At 45.6% G+C, this 25709-nt stretch overlaps 1 protein-coding gene across 2 annotated transcripts in view; it reads left to right on the top strand.

Moving 5' to 3' along the window:
* Positions 1-243: 243 nt before the first annotated feature.
* The window catches only part of ahcyl2b (adenosylhomocysteinase like 2b), a gene marked incomplete at its 3' end in the record, with an annotated part of 37450 nt that continues 11984 nt past the window's right edge, over positions 244-25709 (top strand). For both annotated transcript variants that reach the window (XM_084483020.1, XM_084483021.1), the window contains exons 1-8: positions 244-592; positions 20587-20695; positions 22804-22947; positions 23943-24043; positions 24290-24392; positions 24656-24750; positions 25254-25360; positions 25580-25696. In XM_084483020.1, coding sequence (XP_084339146.1) covers positions 257-592; positions 20587-20695; positions 22804-22947; positions 23943-24043; positions 24290-24392; positions 24656-24750; positions 25254-25360; positions 25580-25696 — 1112 coding nt within the window. In that variant the 5' untranslated portion in view covers positions 244-256. The remainder of the gene's footprint in view (positions 593-20586; positions 20696-22803; positions 22948-23942; positions 24044-24289; positions 24393-24655; positions 24751-25253; positions 25361-25579; positions 25697-25709) is intronic.

Raw genomic sequence — 25709 nt, 5'->3', positions numbered from 1 at the left:
TCTTTATTGTATTATTCATAATACAATAAAAACATACAGAGAAGTGTGATAGCTATATTTAATTGAAGATTGGTAAAAGACTGTATAATCATTTATTCTACAGTCTTTTACAATGTTCATGCGTGGACAGTTGTGACGTGCGTTGAACTACAAAGACCACGATGCATTGCAGCGTATCGTTCCTCCACTCACATCCGTTCGACTCTTCTACTCCGCGCTGCTGCTGGCAGAGGAACTCAGTGGTGGAACAGCAGCGATGTCGGTGCAGGTTGTGACAGCGAAAATGGCCGAGGTCGAACTCAAAGACGAGCCTCACAAAGAAGAACTACCTCCCGGTGGCTCCCCGGTGGTGACACCGAGCTCGGACGATAAAACCCTGGCCAAAAACGTGCCCCATCACGACGTGGTTGTCACGACCCCCACGGTCGAGCCCTCCGTGAAGGCAGAGCCGAGCCCGGGCATGCTCACCCCGAACCCGGTGAAGATGCCGCAGTCGTCGGCGATGAAGCGGCCGGAGCCGCAGCAGAACGGCGGCGGGGACGCGTTCGTCAACCGCGACGGGACCGTGGCGGAAGCCCCCCGGATGAAGAAGGTAAATATTTATTTTAGGGGTGGTGGGAGATGTGTATGTGTGGGTATTAATGAGAAACGTGTCTTCCGGAGACCACCACCACAACACTGCAATGGAGGCTCTCAGGGAGCCCAGGCATTGTGTGTGACGGTCGAGGTGCTAGCAGCAGGCTAGCCCTGGCTAAGCTGATTGAGTCGTGTCAGTGTTTCTGGGCTGGATTTGGGGGTTTCAAGTTTAGTTTTTATTCATACATTGCCAAAATGGTAAACGTATACAATTTATATCAGTTAGACATCCGCAATGATCCTTTGGCATGTATGAATGGGTCCCCCAAAGTAAGCTATTGAAAGCTTTTGAGAGGGGGCCCACAGTTCATGAAGAGAAAAATTAATGTTTACTACTGCTCGGATGCTTTGTACAGTGATTTAATGGGTGAGGTGAAAAGAAGGTGATTTCTACAATGCTGCCAGCAGCGTGGTGTTGAGAATGTGGTACATATGGTTATTGTGAGTAGCCTACCCCTGATCTGTAGTGCGATCTGCCTCATGTTTGCTTTGACTGCACTGCGTTTTATGAACGAAACGCTCGAGCCACTCAGTGGAGGGCAGAGCTGTCATACACACATTGAAGATAATGTAGTGTCTCTCTTTTTGTCAAATGCCAAACGATACAACATCAAAGTTCAAATAAGCAACGTGTGTGTGTGTGTGTGTGTGTGTGTGTGTGTGTGTGTGTGTGTGTGTGTGTGTGTGTGTGTGTGTGTGTGTGTGTGTGTGTGTGTGTGTGTGTGTGTGTGTGTGTGTGTGTGTTGGAAGGACGCGGACGGTCTAATGTGACAGTCCATTATTCATTTTACAACATCTTTCTATAGCCTCTGTGATGTGTAATAAGCCGACGTATGGCATAATGAACTTGTGTGTGTTTGTCAACTGGCTACCCCAAGTAATCTGTTAACCTTTGAAGCTTAGTTCTCACCAACCTTATGGGTATTAATGGTGATAAGAGTAGACTCTCTATGCTGGATTATTATAGTTAACACTGGCTGGATTTCTTGGCCAAGGTCCCTGCAACTATTGTAGTGCATGCTGGCCCCTTAACCATTCAGGACATCACACCATTCTTATCAACGTACTATGAGCTCATAAGAGTGAAGTTCACTTTTCGATAAGGGACCCTTTGCAGATCAAAGTTAAGTACAATATCTCCAATTAATTAATGTGACACTTCTAGTGATATACTGATAACATTCATAGCATATACAGTGGCAACGTTATTACGGAAGGTCTTTGTATAGTGTGAGTTAGACATCTTGTAGATTATTTACACAATACACCCCTGACACAAAAGCAAACAACAGTTTGACTTGTCGTCAGACAATATTTACCCAATGGCTCTGTTCTGTTAAGATATGTCCCCTTCATCTGGGCCATTGAACTGCTACAGGGTATGCTTATGGTGTATTGGGTCATTAAATGACTTTCAAGGTTTTTGAAGGCATCTCATGGGCATATTCCCTACCGGCTGAACTATGCTCAGTGAACTATTTTGACTGTTTGTGTGTGTGCATCAATACCACTTAAAGTATGGATAAATACATGGTGCTCCAACAGTATCGGTACTACTGCTAAAGCAGTAGTTGGTTGATGTTGTGTTACATTTGCATTTATAAGGAAGAGACTTGTTTTTCTGCATTTTTAAAGCAAAGCGATTGATAGCAACAGACCCTAGGCCCATTTAGTATAGTGGCCAGTATCACCAAAGGTCAGCGTGGTTTCATGTCCACTCCCAGCGGCGGACTAGACGCACCCCCTCAAATGGAGCCTCACTGGCTGTCTCCATGAGAGACAAGCGTTAGGCTAGTATGAGAATGGCACGCGCCTGGTCCGAGGAACAGCGGAACACAGGGTTCCACCTGCACAGAACCCTGGCTGTCAGGAATACTGATGCTAGCAGCTGGGGTAAAGAACTACCAGAAGGCCAGGCACACATTTGGATAATTGAGGAAATCAACTTCAAATATCGGACCAAGGTATCCATGAATTCTTTGAGTTTTGATGTACGATTTCTCATCAGACTTGGTGTAAAATCTTCCCTCGGAAATCTAAGGTGGAGCTCTTTCAAATACTTAACTACCTACATTTGTATTGAATGTGTTATGGGCATCATGTTGTCTTTGTATCAGTGCATTCATTAAGATGAAAATGTCACATTCCTTATTTGTAAATCACAAAGGAGCTGTGATCGACAGTGATGATTACCCGCCCCAGACTCGGAGTATATCTCTGTATATCTCATCCATTATATTGATGAAAATAGAAATATCAATGCATCTGCCTGTTCTCAGTAACCTGTTTAACGCAAATCCACTTTGACTGAAGGTTGCCGTGGTACTATTTTTAGAATGCAGTGCATTGTGGGAAATCTCCTGTGCATAACATTATAATGTAAGGGCATAGGCTAACCGTGCAGGAAAGGGCAGCTGGACCAGAGGATGAGATGATGTAGAATGTGGATACACTGGATGGATGGTTGTGGATCGGCTTAAACCATGCCTTTATCATGTCACCACATGAGGGGATTAAGGGGCCTGCTCTCTGCTGTAGGTCTGCCCAGATGGGTCTTTAGCGATCGGGTGATGAGGGTTTGATGTGACCCACGGGACTTAGTTACTTGGCACACATACCTCCAGTCTCAAAATATTAAACTGTGCAGAAACGGGGATAAGTACATGGCTGTGTAGGGCTTCGGTGGGACTGCTGTTTTTGCGCTCAAAAAAGTGCTTGTTTTACTACTTGAGTTGGGTCTTGTAACTTGGCTGGAATATTGCTGTCGAATGGTCTGTACTTTCGACAGTGACACCTTCTTTATGAAGCGCCGATGAATCCTGCACTGTGCAGTTTAGAATGCATAGCATTCTCTACCTAAACAAAACTGCATTCTATGAGATTCTTGGCTGGGATCAAACCCCTCAACTTAATGAAAAAACTGAAGTAATGCTCAGTGAGCAGCTCGTTACAGAGGGGGTCTGTCCATCCCTCATGGCATGTAATGTCATCTGCTGACCTGTAGTTACTAATGAAGCAGGCCTACTAGACGGGCTTAAGGTAGCACCGATACCAGGCGTTTCCCTTGTGTACAAGAAGAGCTTCTGTGCCTCTAAAAAAAAAAAGTGTGGCATCTCAAGAATAAAGTGTGTAGTCTTTTTTTATCACCACATTTCTGCCAACCACTGAAGCGCTGGTGGAAAACGAGGTAACCAGGCACATTTGAGAGCTGCAATCTTAGATTCCCACTAGTAAGACACAATGGTTCTTCATTTATGTTCCAGGGCCCTTTAGGCGTCTTGCAAATTCGGATGAGAATTTATGTAATCGTGAATGACTTCAGTTAAAATGTAACACAAACTCTACATGTGTTAAAGTGTAACTCAAGCTACAACAACTACATTACATCAAGAACAAACAAGACAAAATCAGAATGACTGATTTATAAATAACTTTTCCGAAACCACATTTCCCTCAAAGATTTGTTTTGGCAGGTGAAATTGTAAAATCGAATATAGAGAAGGTACACTGTCTGTCGGTTTGTGAGCCAAAGTGCGCAATAGCTTTATTTCTTGATGTGTCTGGGAGTCATTTTGTACAGCCATGATGTTGAATAAAGAATTAGGTTTACCACTACTAGCTTGTGTCTCATGTCTGTTGGTAGGCCCTCCCCCAACTGATTTTTTTTCTCCTAGATCTTCTTCTTCTGCTCATTGCCGTCTGCTCCTCAAGACAAACGTGTCACTTCCCCCCCCCACACCCTCCACTCCCTGTCCAGTTAGTGTGACTCATCCTGGAGACCATGCTGGTCTAGCTTGTGTCTGTGCACGTGTATGTATGTTCCAGAACTCGTGGCACGCATACATTTCTCCAGGGGATCTGCCTTCTCTCATTGGAATCAAAATGGAGCAGGCTGTAGAGTATGGATGCAGATGCCTCGCCAACCACCGACTATTCTCATTCCTTTATGTTACGCTGGACTCACGTCCATTTTCAATAAAGTCCATTCAATTCTCATTCCAAGCCAAGCCACATTTTCAGTTCAACATTTTCACATTTTCAGTTCAATGCAGTCATGCTAATCCAGTTCAATATTTGGCAGTTGTTTTTTGCCTGACTGAAGTCCACTCAAAAGTGGACTTTTTAGTCCAGTCCACTCCTAATCTAATTCACAAAATGTTCATTCCAGACAAAGTTAACCAAGGAAGAAAGACAGAGAGGGCCTTCAGAGACTAGCAGAGAAATTCCTACACATGTATGTGTGCCCATTCCAGCTTCTCTGTGTATGTGGTGCGTATTGACAGGGTGTATGTAGCACCACAGTGTGAAGTTTGAAACTGGCAGCCACCCCTTGGAAAGCCTCCACAGGGAGAAGATACTTGGGGCAAGAGAAGGCCCAGAGTATCCATTATTTTTACTCTGTAAATTCCACTGCTACAGTACTTTCACACCACTTTACTTATCACATTGAAGCAAGGTGAACATCAGAACATTTTATGACAGTTTATGAAACATTGTTCATATCACATACATTCCTCCAACTTCCTCTATTCCTCCTTTTTAATTGTTGTGAGGCCAATTCAATTATATGTACATCATGTGAAACATATTTGTATGCATGCATATTTGTTGAAGCCCTTCCCATATATTATATACAGTACGTGCTTACATATATCATCTGCATATTAAATGCTAAAAGGCATGTTTACATCAGGAAGAGATGGACTCAGTGCAACCCTTTCCCGCGGTTCCGATCGCATGACTGAGTAAAGCAGTGGGAGACCGCAGAATGATCAAGTTAGCGGGTTACACTTTAAAAACAAGCACGGGGTTGTAGGTTAAAACTCTCACAGAACAAGCACACCGGGTCCTGTGCAGACCGGATCAGGCCAGCTGAAAAAGCCCAGCCACGAAATAGTCACACATGGCTGAAGCTTTGCAGGGAGAAACCCTGGTCACTCCTGCATGTGACGCTGTGCTGTTTATTAACATTGCATGCTTGGTTCATTTATGTAAATGTACATAAATGAAATGTAAGTGTACCAGATGTGGCGGTTTGTTTAGTTGGAAGGGGGGGGGGCTTTAAAGCTTGCAGGGCCCATCCATTGCACTGTGACAACCAGACCCCTCAATCTGCACGTAGTGTGCTATGTTGAGATTTCACAGGGCCTTGTTGTTTCGCAACTCTGCAAACTGTTACAGTCCAGACGGTTCCTATTGTCAGACAAAAAAAAGTACCCTTTTTAATTTGAGTTACGCTGACACAGCCGAGAGCCTGATTGTTAGCACAAGGTGATACACCCGTCTAGACTCGACAGTGTGGCTTCGTTAGTGTTTGTGACTGTGGTGAGCAACTTCAATGTCTTGTTGCACGTAGAGGAAACGCCGCGTACACGGATGCATCAACAGAGGACTTAACAGCTGTGTTTCAGTCCTTGTAGTCAACATACAAAACGCCAAACTTTTTATCTACGTAACCCAACGAGGCAGAAGAACAAGAAAAAGTCTAAACGAAGTGCAGTGCCATTGCATAATTCCTCTGGTCTCCTCATATCCAAACTAGGACGAGATTAGATTTGGCTCACTTAGTTCCCCCTGACTGGACCGGCATTCTAGACGAGGGATGTCGCTCGGTTCTCAATGGGCCTTGAGGGAACTGTCGGTTAGCTCTCCGTTCTGATCTCCCACCAACTGCTACCCCTCTCTTTGCTATCTTCTCTCACTTTTCACCCTCATCACCTTCATCCCTTTCTCTTCTTCTTTGGTAATCACTCTCACTCTTGTATTCACCCCGACTCACCCAAACTTCCTGGTATCACATTCATACATTTTCACACAACTGACAAGCCCACACACACTCTGCTTCTCTCTCGCTCTCTCTGCCTCTGTCTCACTCACTCATATCGTTCTGCCAACTCTGCCTCACAGATCTTGCTGTTACTGTGTCCCTTTTTAGATATATTTTATTATTCACAAAGCGTAGGAGTGCATAAGAATCACCCACCCCTCGGTTTGGTCATTGGTATCTCCCAGATGGTGCATGTTGTCCTGTGTTCACTCTGATGCTAAGTAGCCAATCTAGCCTTGATATAAAGTGATCCCTCTTGTCCAGCTAGCCTATGCTAAGTAAAATATCATGGTTTAATCAGTTTCCACTATTGACAAGGGACACTTGAAATGCATAGTAGTGCTACTAACTAAGCCCATACCCCTCTGTAGATGTCTGAATTAAGTTGTCTTCTACCTGTCTGTTTCTTTTTACTATTGATGTACACCCAAAAGAGATATTAACACACTCTTGCGCAAATTCACGGGTTCAAAGATCTAAGTGGAATTCATTATCTCAACATTGTAATTGGTAACCAGATCTCGTTAATGGGAAATCCAATTTATCATTTGCTCTTCCGATCTTTATTTTCATGGTTCATAATTCTCCGGAATGGCATTTGTATCCAGAAGCTGGTGGGCTTTATTGAAACTACATTTAGTGTCACAATCTAAATAGAATAGACGCTATTTGAGATGCGATGTGGGCCCCACGCTTTAATCACAACTCCTGTAAACGGTCTGTGTTGTATATGGTCAAGAGGAAGGAATGCTGAAAGTCTACAATTAAACTAAGAATAGGGTTTTGACTGAAGCAAAGGGAAGCGAGGGTGATGGCTCTAGTTTCTGAGAGGAATGTTTGTGCTACAGGAAGTGCTGAGGAACACTCTTTCACTCATTCATTGTGTGCTGGGCTTTAGGAGGATCATTGACTTTCATGCACTCCTTTGCTGATTATTGACTCTCTTGCTTTATGTGGTCCAAACACCAATGCAAGTTAAGCAAAGGCCAAGTCAAGTAGTCACCATGGCCTGCTTCTGTCTTTATCTTATTGTCTTTGCTATAAACAATCACTAAATCCGACAAAGGATTATTTTACTGCCTCGAGTCGTGAGTCAAGTGTCCTATTGTTTTATCTTTTAAAACCAACCATGAAGAACACTTATCAATCCCCCCAGATATTCCATGATAAAGGAGTTATTCACTGTAATGAAATCCAAAAATTGAAGTTAAGTGGTTCTTCTGCCACTAGGTTTTCCTTGTCTATTATTCAAGAGTGTTCGTACTTTCACACCAACGCAGTCATTTCTTTTTAAAGCATTGGTTTCGCCACACTTTGGATGAAACGACAGAGCTTGCACAGCATCCCCTCCCTCCCCCCCCCACCTCGTGGGATCCAGGTTCATCTCCAGTGTCAAATTTAAATAAATTGTGAAAGCCCCCACACGTGTCATTTACATGTGTTTCGGTATCTCCAGTATCAACGAGCAGGAAACGAGTAGACCAGGCGAAACTACCAAGCCAGTGGAGCCAGCACCTGGCGAGGAATGCAGCTCCACACCACCACCACCCACAAATAAAAAGCCTTCATTGTGTTCACAAAGTGCTGGCTCACAAAAGCACCCAGCGCCCAACCCTATTTCCTTTCCCCACCTTGCCCCGAGTCCCCCCCCCCCCCAGCGGGACAGCAAGTACAAGCCCACCGTTAATCTGATCCATGGCTGTGTGTCGCTGCGGCCAGCCGATACTCCAGAACACTGATCCATCTATTTGACCCCAAATGTCCATGTCCGTCTCGACATAAGACAATTTTCAACGTGCTTAATCTGAAAATTGGAGTGTTTTCCTTCCTATTTAATGGGTTGTGTGATTCTGGATGCTATTCACTGGTTTGTCTGGTCAATGGCGAGTGAGGTAACTGTGTGTGAGAGTGACAAGTTTGGCTCATGGATACGGAAAAGTGTTGCATTCATGACTTTTGTCATGGGTCTGCACCGGAACCGAGTTAAGAAACTCAATCACATTTGTGTAGCGTACCAAGGCATGGTGTTCGGGGTAGTCAGGGTGACTGAGTCTAGCTTCTACGGTTTGGGCTCTACTCCTCCAGTCCAGAGGATAAGAGAAGGACCAGTACAGTTTGAGCAAGGGGAGAGTTGATACAGATAAAACTACTCTTATGTTACTTCATCAACAAGTGCTGTGGTGAACTCACAGTTGACCTGGAGGTGTGTGTGTGTGTGTGTGTGTGGGTTTGGGTGTGTGTGTGTGGGCCTATGTATGCGATTATTTACAGTCTGACGGGGCCACTTGTCAGTGTTAATAAATCAGTTGTGCACGCACATCTTACATCACCGATACCCCTCGGGTCCCCATCTTTCTTTCTCACTCGCACTCACACACAAAGGAAGACATCACCCAAGTTATGTCCCGCCCTGGCTAAGCAGCTATTGGTTGAAAGTCACGTGGTTGGGCTGCCATTGGAGCGTTGTGGTTTTATTGTTCTCCCTCATCGCTAAACATCAGCATCTCTTTCTGTCCCTTACTTTTATTTTTATGTTTTAAATGTATCTATTCTTAGCTTTGTTACGAGTGCTCCTTCGGTAACATGGTCGACGCGCTGCACTTAAATCTTGTTGTGCTCTGTGGTTTGCTTTGATTGTTCTCAGCCTCGCTATGAAGTCGCTTTGAATAACCGCTGTGTAAAAGCAACGTCTAGTCAAATCAGACCGTTAGGCCTTACCACACACACACACACACACACACACACACACACACACACACACACACACACACACACACACACACACACACACACACACACACACACACAGAGTCAGGCATTTGCTCTCTCCACTTCAGCCTCTCGGTTGACATGACACACATTTTTACTAGTAGAATAAAATTGAAATAAATAATTAAAGGTGATGGCGCAGCCATTTTGTTTTGTGGTCCTTCTGGTGTCGGCCCCTGGTTGATGCGCACCTTCTGCCCACCATTATGAGTTGAAAGAGAGGCCACTTTGACCCAGCTATCTGGGTTGTTTGATCCCCTCTTTAATTAGTCTGCTTTAAAAAACTGAGAGGAGAATCGGGAGAGACAAGCAGAGATGGAGAGAGAGGGAGGGTTGAGGTAAGATGAAAGGGACGGCTGTGCTCTTTATGCTGTCATTTATTTTAGTTTAGCTTTTTATAGAAATGACCGCCAGTTACAATGGAAATCTTGGAACGGGCCGCATTAGCCCACGACAACATTTCTGTTTTGAAAATGTAAATGCTTAATTTGATGAACTTTTTGTGATTGGAGTGTATGTGGAGGACACAAACCTACGTGCTCTCTGGCTCCCCTTTCATCCTCTCTCTTCATTGAGTTGCATAAGGAGCACTTTTGTGTCGGGTCCCGAGAAGAGAAGAGAAAAGAAAGCAAGCTGAATGAAAAAGGGAAGGATGGAGAGACGAGGGCGAATGAAAACCACAGGATGAGAAAGGGATGAATAGCTCTGTTCCTGAATCTTCAGACGCCTAACAAGGAATCTTGTGAGCGGTCAAGCTTAGCTGTGACTGTGTGTAGCTGGCTCTTTGGGCCAGAAATACCCTTTGGTCCTGAGTGTGATTATGCAGGGAAAATATGCTTATGCTGTTTGACCTGCAGCCCCTGCCGAGAATAATTTGAGTCGGTTGCTCTCGCAAAGTTTGACCTACAGATAATCCCCTGGCCTCAAACCTTTTCCTAGTCCAGAAAAATTGATTTTTCCATCATGCTTTACTCTATGCTTTAGCCCTTACTCACTCAGCTCTATGCTTTTACCAGTCTCTCGGTTAATCAATTTTCCTAATGCCAAAGCATAATGTCCATCACACTTTGTGTGTGTGTGTCTGGGTGTGTGTGTGTGTGTGCGTGCGCCTCTGCCTCCATGTGTATTTATTTTTATAAATACACATCCAGACCCCTAATGTTCCCAGAACCAGCTCCAGATTGTGGACTGGCAGACAGATGTGCTTTTGGGATTTGGCCCAGAGGTTTTTTAAGGCGTTAAGCTGTTAACAGGCCCTGGCCAGTTCAACAAGTGAAGGAAACAATGTTCCCTGGGAGAGAGGGATGGATACACACATGGCTATTAATACCCTACAGGCCTTCTGCTGGTTTGATGTTAAACCTTGAATCAACATGCCACCTGAATTAAGTAAAACCAACCAATGCGATGGTTGCAATCTCTTTAGCTGGTTGAATACATGCTTTTAACGATTGAAAATGTTGGAGATTATATATTTTATTTTATTCGACTAAGGAATTTCTTTGCTAAGATGACATGACATAAAAGTGAAGATTGTATTTCATCCAATTATGTAGGTGTTCTCTTGCTGTCGTTATCTCCTCAGATTTTACCCCGGTATCACACAATGATGATATCAGAGCATCCCTGAATTCTCACAAGTCCCGGTCACACATAAAATATGAATAGCTCCATCCTCACCCTGCCTGCCTGTGTGTCTGGTGTGTGGCTCTGCATCATCCACACACCACGGTCTGGTGCCTGGTAAGGGGAGACTCAGCATCTCCAGCCTGCAAGACAACAGCACAGACAAACCCGAGCACCCCAGGCAGGTGTTGTTGACACAACACAATACGTTTTTTGGTGTTTCCAGTCAACAAAGTGCCGTTTTTCTGGAGGTGGTTCAGCCTTGCGTTGTCCTATTGCTTTTCTCATGAGGTTGACCCACATTCGGAGCTCTCTGTGCGGTTTGCTTTGAGCTATACAGGCCCTTTACCTACTGACTCGGCGCTTAAAACGGGGGATACGCTATCCAATTGCAACAAGATAATGCAATCAAGTCGACCGGTGTTGTGGGCTTAAGATAAGATAAGGCCCACTGTACAATTTCCGTTTGTGAATTCACAAACTCAAGGTAATGATAAATCTGTCAATCAAGTAGTGTGTACAATATGGAAAAATAATAAAATATGAATAACTTGACTACTAATAATGTATTATTACAAAGGCGTGCATTACATTTGACTGCCGCAGACCCAAATGTTAGTAGGACTATGCTAGGACCTTGCACTTCTACTCCCAGGTCCTGTTTGAGTCTTCCCCAAATGTGGCTGAGAGGTGAACTACCAGCATTTACTACAAGCTCATAGGGGGTGTGTGTGTGTGTGTGTGTGTGTGTGTGTGTGTGTGTGTGTGTGTGTGTGTGTGTGTGTGTGTGTGTGTGTGTGTAACTAGCTGTGTTGGCAGCTGTGGCCCTTGGCCCCCTGGTTCCATTGGGATATAAACAGCCAATGTCAGGCCCCAGAGAACGATACGGTCTTCCTCTCTCTCCCTTACGCCCCCCATTCCCTCTCTATCTTTATAACACACAAACTTGTGTATAACTTACACTTAATACATCGTCAGGCTTTGGGTTTCCGTCTCTGTGTCTCTCTGCCTCTCTCCATTCAAAGGTGTCATTGACGTATGAAATGTACGTTTTACATGCCAAACAATTCGGTCTCTGGGGGCTATTATTCACGGAGCCTGAGGTGAATAATTGTTTTAGTATATAGTGTATATATACTACACGTGAACGCTCCAAAAATAAACAAGACAACACATTTCATTCGTTTTTATTAGCGGCTTATTTGTTTTTATTAGCGTGACGAGACAACTGTCATGCGCACAAAAACAATATCCCGAGTTTGAGATCTCAATCACGAGATATTGCCCAATATCCCGAGATAGTGAACCAATCAAATTGCGCCATCTTAGGAGGTTCACGTGTAGCATATGCTGACATTAGATATGTATCTGGGCCTCAGTGTTTACGTGCTGATTAGGAAACCTGTTTTGGGCGATATTCGGGTTACAATTGGCTTTCCCATGTGCATGTATTCATGCCGTTTGATCGTGGTTCTTTTATTTAAATGAGCAGAGAAAAAGGCTTTGAACGTCTGGTGAATTGCTACTTGGGAAAGAAAGGAATAGTAATTTCCTAATTAAAATCGTCCATTCAGTGCAAATGTAGAAGTGTCACTTTGTGCGACTGTTTCCCCCTTGAGTCAGTCGGTTCAAGGCTTCTAGACGAGCGACGTGGCCGGGGCGTCGCTCGTCTAGAAGGCTGCCTTCTAGACGAGCGACTTCTGCCTTCTGGCTGCCTGCTCATTCAGACTGCTAATTCAAACAAGACCTCTCTCACTCGCACAGAAGTGAATGAGTCACAACACTTTGTCAGCAGAGTACACGCACACACATTCGCACACACTCACAGACACACACGCGCGCACTCACAGACACACACGCGCACTCACACACACATGTGCGCGCACTCACACACATGCGCAACGCGAGCACGCACACAAACACACACACACCCCTCTACCTCTTGTCATCCGGTAAGGTAAGTGCTTTACTGCAAGTGTTTTTTTCAATGTCTCTGGCGCACCGCACAAACAACTTGGATTCTCACACCTCATTTCCCCTCACACACACCGAGCAAGACAATGATTGGTTCTCGGTTGGGTTGCGCAACAATCCGGCTCGTTCTAGACGATGGAGTGGTTCTAAACTGCCACCTCTCTGAAAAGACCTTCTCTCCTGCTGCTTTACTACGTTTCCTTTCACACGCCACCGTTGTTGCGTCAGCGGCTTCAGGGCCCATTTGCACGTGTATAAAAAAAAAAGGTAAGATGTTAATTGACACGATCCCTTGGGATGAGGGATCGTGTGCGGGTTGGGCTGTGGTACATGGGCCGCAGAGGAGCTACGAGGCACGTGCCGTGGCCACCTTTTTGATGGGCAAGACTCACTCTGTCGACTCGTCTAGTTTTGTCTGGGGCGAAATGATACAGGACCCAGGATGGGGAGGGGTGTGGCATGTTGCCTGTGACTTTCCCCGCCCCTACTTCCAGAGAAAGGGATCATACCCATCCCCTGTGAGTCAAACCGACCTCCCCTTCACCCACGGTGACCTCAGGACCACGGGTGGGCTCTTTTCTTGATGAGGTTAAGTGTGTGTGTGCGTGTGTGTGTGTGTGTGCGTGTGTGTGTTGCATATGGGAAAACTGATTTTCCCTTGTTGATCCTGCTCTTCCGTTTGATACCCAAGTGGCGTCCGTCTCTCGTGCTCCTTCGCCCCCGGCCCCTCCTCTCCTCCCCCACAGGGCTGGCCCATGGCCTCCTTGGTAAACATCAGACGCGGAGCGCTCGCTCTGTAAATGAGCCACTAGGCCCCGTGCTCCCCAGATGGAGGACCTGTGGAATAACCATTTAGCCTAGCAACGCTGGGGACCGCATGGAAAGAAAGCAGAGAGCACGGAACGCAACGAAGCAGCTGAAGGCCCCGTCAAGTGTTCCTCTCTCTCCCCTCCCATGGTTCGGCCTGCTCGCTGGCCCCAAGTCGATGCGTGAAAGTATTTTGGATGAGCCTTTCATAATATATTATAGATTTCTTTTGCATTGTGTTTCCACACCTGCATCAAAGATAAAGTAAACCACTTTGTGTCCCTCTTCTGGAGATTTTCTCTGAGCATGTTAATGCTGGGCAAGGCTAATAAGCAAGTTTCAAGTCCCTGGGCAACGTTTGGTTGGTAGTGGTTTGGTGGAAAAAAAACAATTAAAGAATGGCACCCATTCAGAGATGTTGTGGTTGTGAAATGCATCAATTCATATATTTAACTGATGACAGGGTTGTCAGAAGCGTCTTTCCGGTTGCAGTTTTTATAGCAGTTGTGGTCTCACGCAATCACACTCAATGGATTTGCAGTGTAGTGTACCGACTGCCATGTCACCATCATTCTAGAACCTGATTGGATGATCGAAGAACACTGATTGAAGAGGATTAATCATTTCTCAGCTTTGGGCCGGCTCACAACAATAACATAATGATATGCTCTGACCGGGGTTCTGTCCGTCAGTGGTTAACAGTTGGGGTGGGGGGGGGAATATTGAATAAAAGTACAAAACTAAACTTGACCTTCATTTTCTCACAAAGCACCGGGAGATGGTTTATTATTTTAATTTTCCAAAGCTACAACCCCCACCCCCCCACAGTCACAGCTGGGAACACATGCACGTGTGTGCACTGGAGCATATGTGTGAGTGTCACGACACCGCGCTTGTGATGCCGGGTCGTGATGGAGCATCTGTGATCCACAAAGCGAGATTAACACCAAGAAAGCGAGCGGTGCTGCTCTCTGGGAGAAATGGTCCTCGCGGCGGCGACGGACCCACCGGTACTCAGCGGTGATGCGGCCACTCTCTATCACGGGCTTCCTGGAAGGCACTCGTTCACAAAGTGGAGGGTCACTTAGTGCTGAAAATAGTGCTGAATAGAAGAATGGCCTTGTGTAATGGTCCTGTACTCGAGTAATCGAGTTTGTAAACAGAAAATGTGATTTTACAGACAAAGCAAGCTGAAATTTAGAAAATATTTTCTTTGCTTTGCTTTGCTTATGTCTTCCTATTGTCCTTCTCTCTGTCTGTCGCTCTCTCTGTCTGTGTGTCTGTGTGTGTGTCTCTCTCTGTGTGTGTGTTTCTCTCTGTCTGTCTGTCTGTGTCTCTCTCTCTCTCTGGCTCTGTCTCTCTGTCTGTGTGTGTGTCTCTCTCTCTTTCTGGCTCTGTCTGCCTGTGTCTCTCTTCTCCCTCCCTCCAGATTCCTCATCTTTTCTCCTTGTTTATTCAGTACTGACCCTTTCCCTTCATATGCATGAGGATAAACGCATTATAGCCATCTGATATCGCTGTACTTCTGCCTACGTGTTTTTTTTTCCTCTTGTGAGTCCTGACCCTGCTGGGCTCAGCTATTTTCCTTTTCCTCCCCTCCACTCCATGCATGTTTCTGGCTCCCCATGTATGTCTCTAGTACCCTCTGCTCTTTCTTTCTGAACGCCCCAAGAGGATTCACTAGACGCTTTCATGATCAACATTGAGACAGCTTGTATCAATGGAAACCCTGTCCCCCTCGAACCCTGAGCTCAAACCCAGCATGGTGCGGTAGGACACACACACACATGCACGCACATACGTGCGCACACTCACACACATACACTTGTTGACAGGGATGGGATCATGTTGTTTCCTGGTATTCACATTGACAAGGCTGTCAAGCTAATGGCTGTCCCTGGAATGGCAGTGTTGACATAGCTACTGGGGTCACTTCGCCTCCCCCATACCCCCTCCCCCGGACACCTCAAGTTCAGCCCACATCTGTCACAGCTGGAAGGCCTGTCCCAGCTCGGAAAGTTATCTAATCATGAGCGTGGAAAATATTTGCCTTCGTCGTCACATTTCTCCGTCCTCTTATCTGCCTTCCTTTGTAAGCTGTGTTTTCTATTTTTAAAATACAGCTTTGTTACTTGTTGTATCTCGTGTTTTAAGATCAAATCAATTAATAATATCATATTTTTCTGTATGTCTTGAGAATAGGACATGTTGCACTCAATGTCCTTACAAAATGTGTTGGCCTTCTCCATATTGTAACATTCAGTCCAAACTTTGGCATGTATTCACTATCGCTGATAGTCCGTAGGGTTTCAACATGCGTCACGGTAGTTTTCCGTTTCCGTATGTCCTCCAGTATTGACGCGCTGCACGCATAACAGATTGGCTCTCCATTGTGCATTCCACTCAGCATCCACAGCTCTTGTTGTTTGAAGCGCAGACTGCAATACTTGTATGGTACTTGTATGTCACAATAGAGGGGAATCGTACAAACCTTTTGAAAAGGCCTCTTGCTGTATGGTGAGTGGCATCGGAGGGCATTTGCATACAAGATGATATGTGACATGTTTGTCCGTAATCTGAGTCACTCACTGACACCTATTGGTGTGTGTGCACCTATCGTTTATCATCGTTAGCCGACTCATCCAGAATTGATAAAGGTAAGAAACGGGAGACAGAGTTTGTCCGCTTTTGTCCGTGTGACGTGAATGCCTTCGGTGTGGAGTTGGGCTCGTGAAATGCACATGAGTGCTCAATGGTAGATTGAACTGAACGGTTTGCGTTTCCACTCAACCAAGACAGCTGTCCAGCTGTCCGCGGACACGCAACACGGAAAGTGGAAAGTATGTCAGAGCCTTGCAGTTACACTAGGCTGCCCTGCCCCTCTCTTATATCTTCCACTACATCGCTCTCACTCGTTCTACTGCCCCTCTCCCATCTGGAGATGAATCATACCTGATGATGATGAGCACTGGTTTGTCACTTCCTGTCGTCCAAGCACTCTTTGTGAGTTCTGTGATGACACGCATACACACACGAGCCAACCTTGCCAAACCTGCGACACGGTGGGGGATTGTGGGTTAAGTTATTGTTACTCGTCATGACCTCATACCCACACAGCAGCAGCAACACCCACCCGTGGTCTTGAGGTCACCGTGGGTGAAGGGGAGGGTAGTCGGGTTGACTCACAGGGGGTGGATATGATCCATTTCTCTAGGAGTACGGGTTTGAAGAGGATGTGCCGTAGAAATGCATTGACCACACACACACACACACACACACACACACACACACACACACACACACACACACACACACACACACACACACACACACACACACACACACACACACACAGAGACAGTCTTTCTAGGAACTGTCACAGTTCTCTATTTAAGCAGGCCACCCGTTGACCACTGCTGCTGGCGCTAACCCACAAACCTCACACCCTTGTGATGACCATCTCTGTTACTACAGCGTGGCCTCCGGTGTTTTTCGTTCAGGCTTATTTTAAAATATTGTCATCGTCATAAGCTGTTTCAAAGTAGGCTATTCAATGAATTTATAATGAAGAATAGTATTAGCCAAGAAATTTCTAACCACGGCAGTATGACGTTATGATTGCCTCGATACAAATAAATGTCCCATTCGTAATCAAATGTAATCAGTAATCAATAACTGAATGAAACCAGCCGGATTCGGATATCAGGTCCTCTGATTGGCTGAACCCTAGCGACCCATTCATCTACAACTGAATCAGGGAACAGTACTTAATCAGGGGGACACACTGACTAGCTATTGATCATTCTCTCATTGTCTGATCGAGTGTGGTCATGAGTGAGACGATTCTCTCAATCTTTGTCCTTTTCTTTCTCTCTCAATCTGATCTCATACATTATCTGGTGAAACATAACCTAGTCAAATATAATATAATAGTTTAACATTCAGTTAAATGTTAGTTTAACATTTCCGGCAACACAAAAGACGTAGCACACGTGCTCACAGTGAGCGGCGGCGCCCTAATTGGCCGATGACTTGAGTGTTCAGTTGGCGCTTCTGCTGGTTTTTCTGTGTGATACAATCTGTGGAACAATCCGTGGTTAATCAAGAACAAAGACTCAGAAACGGGGCAGGGGGTGGGGGGGTTAGGGTTTGGGTGGGGGTGGTGTAGTTGAATGAAAAGAAAACAATTTGTCTCTTTGTATCCAGCGGCCCAGGCCGGCCAGTTTCGACTGGATCTGAAGAGGTTGGCCTATAAATGGATCGGACCTTGGAACAGCTAGTGCTCCCCCACACCCTCTACACCCGCGACACCTACAAACACAAACACACACGTTCACGTCAGGGAGGCCTTGTTCCTCCTTCACACACACGGTCCCTCCACCGACAGACAGAAAGACACCCACCCAGGTGCACATACCTGTTGCCATGCTGAAAAAGAAGGCTGGAGTGAGCGGACAGGCCGTGGCGAAGCAGGTAAGGAGAACGGAGGGACGTGACGGGGCACAGGGGCTGAGGAGGTTAGAGGTGGTGGTGGTAGGTACTCGGAGACGTGGACAGTGGTGTGTTGTGGGAAATCAGTCAAAAGGACGTGAGAAGCCCTGCAGTCTAGCTGTGGACTCTGATGTTTAGACGTACTGTACTTGGTGGTCAGTTTGGCAGTTTTAACGGAATTTGTTGAATCAGATGGATTATGAATATAGTTTGGCAGATTTAGTTGAATGCTATTTTGGTCGTTCCCCCTCGGTAACTGACATGTAGCAGTCATCAGGCGGCCAGCGGGCTAGTGTACCATGTCGATGCTGAACTATGTTATGGCTAATGTTATGGCTACGCAGTGTTATGCTGTGTGATGGACACAGGCAATGTATCCGAGCCCCTTCCAAACGGTCCCTGGGGGCACAGCAGTTTGCCGGATGAAAGTCAAGTCAAAGTCAAAGTAGCTTTAATGTCAATTTCTTCACATGTCAAACATACAAAGGAATCGAGAGGACGTTTCCCACTCTCCCACAGTGAAACAGATAGTGTGCACAGGCACAACAGATAAGACAAGACATATCCTAATACTAAGTAAAACATTCAATTCAATTCCACATACATAGGACATTTACAAATGCTAAAAGATAGCCAATAAAATAAGATATAAAATAAAATATGCAGTGTAGGAATCTACTATGTATGACGTTTCTGTATAGGCTAAATGATGATAAATAATGATAAAAAAACGTTTTCTATGATAAATGCTCAGTGGATAACTAAATATATCAAAACAGAACAGAGGATTAGGGAATACGAATGAATGAATTTGAATCGAATAATGAACGTTGTTAGATTACATCACCTGACACATGATCCTTAATCTGCGATTATCAAGGAACAGTCTTAAGTTATGATGGAGTCTGAACTGCAGGGTGAGTGCCTGTTGAAATGAACAAAGATTAAGCACCGAGTAAAAGGATGGATGGGAGTTGTTTTTTGCCAACGCGGCACCAGGAAGGGGAGGAGTTTCAACGGCTGACAACCCGGCCAATCACAGTAGGGTTTCCATGGTGGTGGTGCCAGTGAAAACACACACGCACTGTAACCGCACGCACACGTACATCCTCAACTAACTACATCTCTAGAACGCATACACCGGTATAGTCTCCGGTGTGTGCCGAGTGAAATGAGGACAAGCAATAGTTTGAACAAACCTGTACTGCGCACAATCCTGGCTGTTAAGACGAGGTCTGCCTACCCTGAGCATCGGGGCCCCGCCCACCTCGAGCAGGACTGGAGGAAGACGGGTGGGGCGTCAGTGTCCTCAACAGACAGTCTGTGTGTAATTACACAAAGCTTTATCTGGCTGCATGAAAGCTGTCTCTCTGCTGCCCTATCATTAAGTGTGTGTGTGTGTGTGTGTGTGTGTGTGTGTGTGTGTGTGTGTGTGTGTGTGTGTGTGTGTGTGTGTGTGTGTGTGTGTGTGTGTGTGTGTGTGTGTGTGTGTGTGTGTGTGTGTGTTCAAAGCAGAGAACACTTACAGACTAGACAGTTTCCTGATGCCCTGTTGGTGAACAGTAGTGCACACACAGAGGCAATTTGTCTTTCATTTCATGTCAATTTATATCAACACAACACTAATGGGCAGAGGGAAAGAGAGATAATGATGACGAAGTGTCTCTCACCCATCAAAGGACAGTCACATCTGTGTTTGTTCTTTTGAACTCATTTGGGCAGATATTTGGATGTTGTGTAACCATTAACACGCACACGCTGTACTTTGGCCAGAATAGGAACACAATTTACATCTTTATAGGACTTTATGACACATTGTGCTCCGTACACTTTATCCATTAGAAATCAAGCGGTGTACTTGAGTGAACCAGGGTTTGTCCAAGGCCCTTGTCCTGCCTTTATGGCTGGAAATAGATCACCCCTCTAATGGCAGAATCATTAATACTTTGTTCCAAGACTCAGCATTTATTTTTATTAGTGATTGTATAACACACACACACACACACACACACACACACACACACACACACACACACACACACACACACACACCATCTTTAAAATCCCAGAGACCCATTTTGCAATGCATTTTAAATTACATATTTTTTAACAAGTGATTTAGAATAAATTGTGGGTCTTAAACTGTGTTATTACAGATGTACAACCACACACAGATTAGCGTAGATATTCGACCTGGATAAGAACATTTAGTATTATGTTGGTTTAATAGGGATTATATCCACTTGTAAAGATAATCTCTCCCATTCACCCTCTGTACTTTCATTTAGGAAATGGCAATCACATCATTAACATTCCAATCAGGTCAAAAATATCCTGACATTTCAACATTTTGTTAATATGCACCAGTTTAGCATGTTTAGGTGTTGCTATAACAACACTGTTGTTATAGTTAGCTCACGTCTCTCTCTCTCCTTCTCTTTCTCTCTCTCTCTCAGATCCAGTTTGCAGACCAGAAGCAGGAGTTCAACAAGCGGCCCACAAAGATCGGACGCCGTTCGCTGTCTCGCTCCATCTCCCAGTCCTCCACAGACAGCTACAGCTCAGGTACACAACACAGACAGAGCTCACCATCCGTTCCTCACACATGCATGCACCCCGTCTCTCACTCTCACTCTTTCTTTCTTTCCATTTTCCATCCATGTGACAGCATGCCCTCTGTCCTCAGACTGGTTTTCCTGTGAAGCTAGTGAGCTTCTGTGTCACAGGGCAGTGAGCGTGTTGCATGACATAACACTGTGTGTGTGTGTGTGTGTGTGTGTGTGTGTGTGTGTGTGTGTGTGTGTGTGTGTGTGTGTGTGTGTGTGTGTGTGTGTGTGTGTGTGTGTGTGTGTGTGTGTGTGTGTGTGTGTGTGATTTCACTGCACACACTCATCTTAATGTTATTCATGGTAGTTGGGGAGAGGTGGGAACTGAGGTTGGCTGCTTTGAGTCAAGGCTAAACAGAAGATGTGGTCACACAACAGATTCTCTCGCGTTCTTGCTCTCTCTCTCGCTCTCTTCCAACTCAGCTCTCTGTCAATTTGATTAGAATGCTTCATTGGCATGGTCCATATACATTGACTTTGACCCTCTCTAACTCTTTCTCTACACCAACCGTATTGCATATTGACAGTTTTGGCAAAGAAGTATGACAGTGTTGTAAAAGGTTAAAACACGAGGAAAAAGGCTGTTCAGCATTGGATGTTGTTAGAGTGACTGGGGTCACTGCCAAATACCCCATTTACTTTATTTAATCTATATTTGATCTTTTAATCATTCATTTTCTACACTTTTGTTTCTTGGTTAGAACCAAAGTGTTTTCGGATGAGTGATGGTGCTGCCGGATACCACAGTGTGTATTCCTGGGAAATACAGGGAATTAGGTTTGGGAATGACCTTGTTGTTATCTACTTGGTGTTCAGTTTGTTTAATCATAAGGTAGTGGAGGCAAAAGTTCAATCTCTCACATTGACATTCTCTGTCCTCAACAGCCTTCTGATTTCACCCTGCTACTGCCTTTCTCCCTCTATCTCCACTTATTTGTTCTCTATATCTACCGCTCTAGAGGATCTCTCTCCATCCCCACTTCTCTCTACTTCTTTTTCCTTCTCTCTCTCTACTTCTCTCTCCACCTATTTCTCTCTCTCTCTCTCTCTCTCTCTCTCTCTCTCTCTCGCTCTCGCTCTCGCTCTCGCTCTCTCTCTCTCTCTCGCTCGCCCTCTCTCTCTCGCCCTCTCTCTCTCTCTCTCGCCCTCTATCTACTTCTCTCTCCACCTCTTATCCTCTCTCTCTTCATCTCTCATTCCACCTCTCTTTACCACCTCTCTGATCCCTCTGTCCAGGACCATAATCTCTCTATAAATCGCCCCTCTTTCTCCCTGGTCTTTGTACCCACTGGAAGAGGAAGAGGACACAGTGTACTTGTCATAACGCCTTTTCTACACCGATGCGTCCATGTTTTTGTCCTCCGTTTACCTGCCTTAATGTGGAAATCCTGTACATTTCCAGGAATTCTGAGGCATTTTAACAACGCAGATTCAAAGGTTTAAATTGGATTAGGTCTTGAACTTTGAAGGCTGTTCCTCTTGCACTCACTTTGTCTCAGCCTCTCCTGTCTCTCCACCAGAGGTCTGTAATCCTCTTGATGGCACTGCCAAAAAGAAGGGGATTTGAGATCAGACAACGTATAGTGAGTGATACAAGGAGTCCCAATTTAAAACAGAGATTCCCAACATGAAATACGAAGTGAGCGCTAAACTGCTCTTAGTTAATCCCAAACCTCTTAAAGGTTTATTGAAAAGATAGATTGCAGCAATCCGGTTCAGTCGGCCCCGGTTGACCTCCCCGCCCCCCCCAGTAGCTCAGGAAGTAGAGCGGGTTGGCTGAGTGTTGAGGTGTCCCTGAGCAAGGCACCTCACCCTAACTGCTCCCGACGAGCTGGCTGTCGCCTTGGATGGTTGACTCCACCATTGTTGTGTGAATGTGTGCATGAATGGGTGAATGTTAGTTAACATTGTCAAGCGCTTTGGATATAAGTGCTATATAAATGCAGTCCATTTACCATTTAGGGGTCGTGTGGGGAACACAGTGCATCGTCTCTCTGGTCCTACTCGGTCGGATGACGTGTTGCGTCGCTTTAGGACTAACGACGTGTGTGTGTGTGTGTTTTGCAGCCGCCTCGTACACGGACAGCTCGGACGATGAGACGTCTCCGCGGGACAAGCAGCAGAAGAACACCAAGGGCAACGGGGACTTCTGCATCAAGAACATCAAGCAGGCCGACTTCGGACGCCGGGAGATCGAGATCGCCGAACAAGGTGCGTGCGCGGCCGAGAGACGTTTCCCCGAGTACAGTCCGACTCCCGGCTGGAATGCTAGCCGTCACAAGCCGTTTTGAAAATCTGCCTCTTCTGACATCACAAGTGGGCGTGTCCACCTAGATGTGTGACGGACAGATGAGCAACGTTTGCTACAGGTGGACACGCCCACTTGTGATGTCAGAAGAGGCAGATTTTCGAAAAGGCTTGTAACGGCTAATCACACTCACACCTGGTGGTCTAATAATTTGTCACCTTTAACCGTTACCTATGTTTTGATTTGGTTTACACTTTGCTTTTTGATTTGGTTATATGTGGCTATTCTCCATAGGTGACCTCTCAATGTCCGAATTGAAACCTGCATGTAGTTGTATGTAACTTTTCCACTGCAGTTATCGACTCACTGGTCAATCTGTTCCAAGAATACATTTCAAGAATAAAACGACCACGTCCACGAGTCAATCCAGCAAATTGTAGACGTCCGCAACTGACGTCATGTAATGATACAGCTATGACTGTCGCGACGCCTAAAGCCTAAAGTCTAGAGGTGACTTATGGGGAAAATGTAGGTAGCAACGTTTTAATAGCCAAGGTAAAGTGACGACATGTACAGAGTAGGAGCAAGCTGGCACATGTTCCTCAGCATTATAGTGTGTGTGTGTGTGTGTGTGTGTGTGTGTGTGTGTGTGTGTGTGTGTGTGTGTGTGTGTGTGTGTGTGTGTGTGTGTGTGTGTGTGTGTGTGTGTGTGTGTGTGTGTGTGGCTGACAGTTAAATAGGCTGATCAGCACTATCAATCTGTTTCAATGCATCTGTCTGAGGGAGGGATAGAGAGAGAGAGATGTGGAGAAAGAATGAGAGAGAGGTGGAGGGAGGGAGAACAACCCCAGCTTAACCCTGGATGCTGCACAGTCAGTCAATAAGCGTGTGACCTCACTGAACCATGGCTATCTGCTGTGTTTCTAATGTGTGTGTGTGTGTGTGTGTGTCCCTCCAGAGATGCCGGCCCTGATGGCTCTGAGAAAGCGAGCCCAGGGGGAGAAGCCTCTGGCCGGGGCCAAGGTGGTGGGCTGCACCCACATCACTGCACAGACCGCCGTGAGTAGACACACATACACACACATATACATACACACTTTGATACATACACTTTGACACACACACACACACACACACACACACACACACACACACACACACACACACACACACACACACACACACACACACACCTACTTTGACATACACATAAACGCTAATGCTTACACATCCCTCTCTCTTCTCTCTCGATCTTGCTCTCCCCCTCTCCTCCCCTCTCTCCCACCTCTGCTCCCCTCTCCCCAGGTGCTGATGGAGACCCTGGCAGCGCTGGGGGCTCAGTGCAGGTGGGCCGCCTGCAACATCTACTCCACCCAGAACGAGGTGGCGGCTGCGCTGGCAGAGGGAGGTGTGTGTTGAAAGAGGACATGTCCATATATTTTACAAGTCGTTAAACATGGTACAATGAGGGGTTGATCACAACCAGATGCTCGTAACTGAAGTGTGCATATGTGTGGTGACTTTCTCTTTAGTCTGACCAAATGATTTTTTTTACTCCATTTTGTCCTCTTCTTTATATCTGTCTGTCTCTCTCTCTCTATCTCGCTCTCTGGCTCTCTCACTCTCTGGCTCTCTTGTTCGCTCACTCTCACACACTCTCTCTCTCCATAGGGTTCAGTGTGTTTGCCTGGAAGGGCGAGTCGGAGGATGATTTCTGGTGGTGCATCGATCGCTGTGTCAACCTGGAGGGCTGGCAGCCAAACATGGTAGCGCCTCTGAAGCCGCTTTACTGGAAGCTCTGCCCCTAGTGGTGACACTGGAGTATTACAGTAGCCGCAGTGTAGGCTGTGTATATATTAACGGCTTTAAAGAGTGACTGGCACGTCGCCACCCCCTGTAAATTAATGTTTTGAGAAAGTATGTAGCAAATCTGTGTAAGCATATGGTTTGGGCAAATCAGCACGTAAACGCAGTAACATGGGGTGGTTCATTAAGTCTGCTTTACACTGTCAGCATTGCCACGGTAACAATGTTTAGCATCGATAACTATGCATTCACAAAATAACCCTCAAGGACTGTTAATCCGTATTAATAATAACACATATGGTATTTATAGAATCAAAAATCATTCTTTATTTGAATTAAACAGGAAGATTACAATATATAGTTTACAGAACTAATTTAATATATTTGGTGCATATTGGTGCAAACGGCCCAGTTCAAATAGCACAGCACCATTCATCCTTTTGTTTTGGCCACTTCATGTCAGATCCTGGATGACGGAGGAGACCTGACCCACTGGATCTACAAGAAGTACCCCAACATGTTCAAGAAGATCAAGGGCATCGTAGAGGAGAGTGTGACCGGAGTTCACAGGTGTGTAACGCACACAAACACAGACACGCACACAGCACTGGGCACTTAGGCTTAATCTTGTGAGTAAAGGTTGCCATCTAGTGGTGAAGAAAATGTTTCAACATTTATAGTGCTGTGTGAACAAAGAATTCTTTCAATAAAGTAACATCTATTAAATAAGTCACTCACTGTTGTTAATTATTACTAGAGACATTAATTAACTGTGTGTGTGGTCTCCAGGTTGTACCAGCTCTCTAAGGCGGGGAAGCTGTGCGTTCCGGCCATGAACGTCAACGACTCGGTCACCAAGCAGAAGTTTGACAACCTGTACTGCTGCAGAGAGTCCATCCTGGACGGGTACGCACATTTA

Source organism: Micromesistius poutassou, assembly GCF_964030765.1.
Source record: "Micromesistius poutassou genome assembly, chromosome: 18".
Lineage (NCBI taxonomy): Eukaryota > Metazoa > Chordata > Actinopteri > Gadiformes > Gadidae > Micromesistius > Micromesistius poutassou.
Note: the sequence above shows the minus strand (reverse complement) of the source record. Positions and strands in the feature narration are given on the sequence as shown.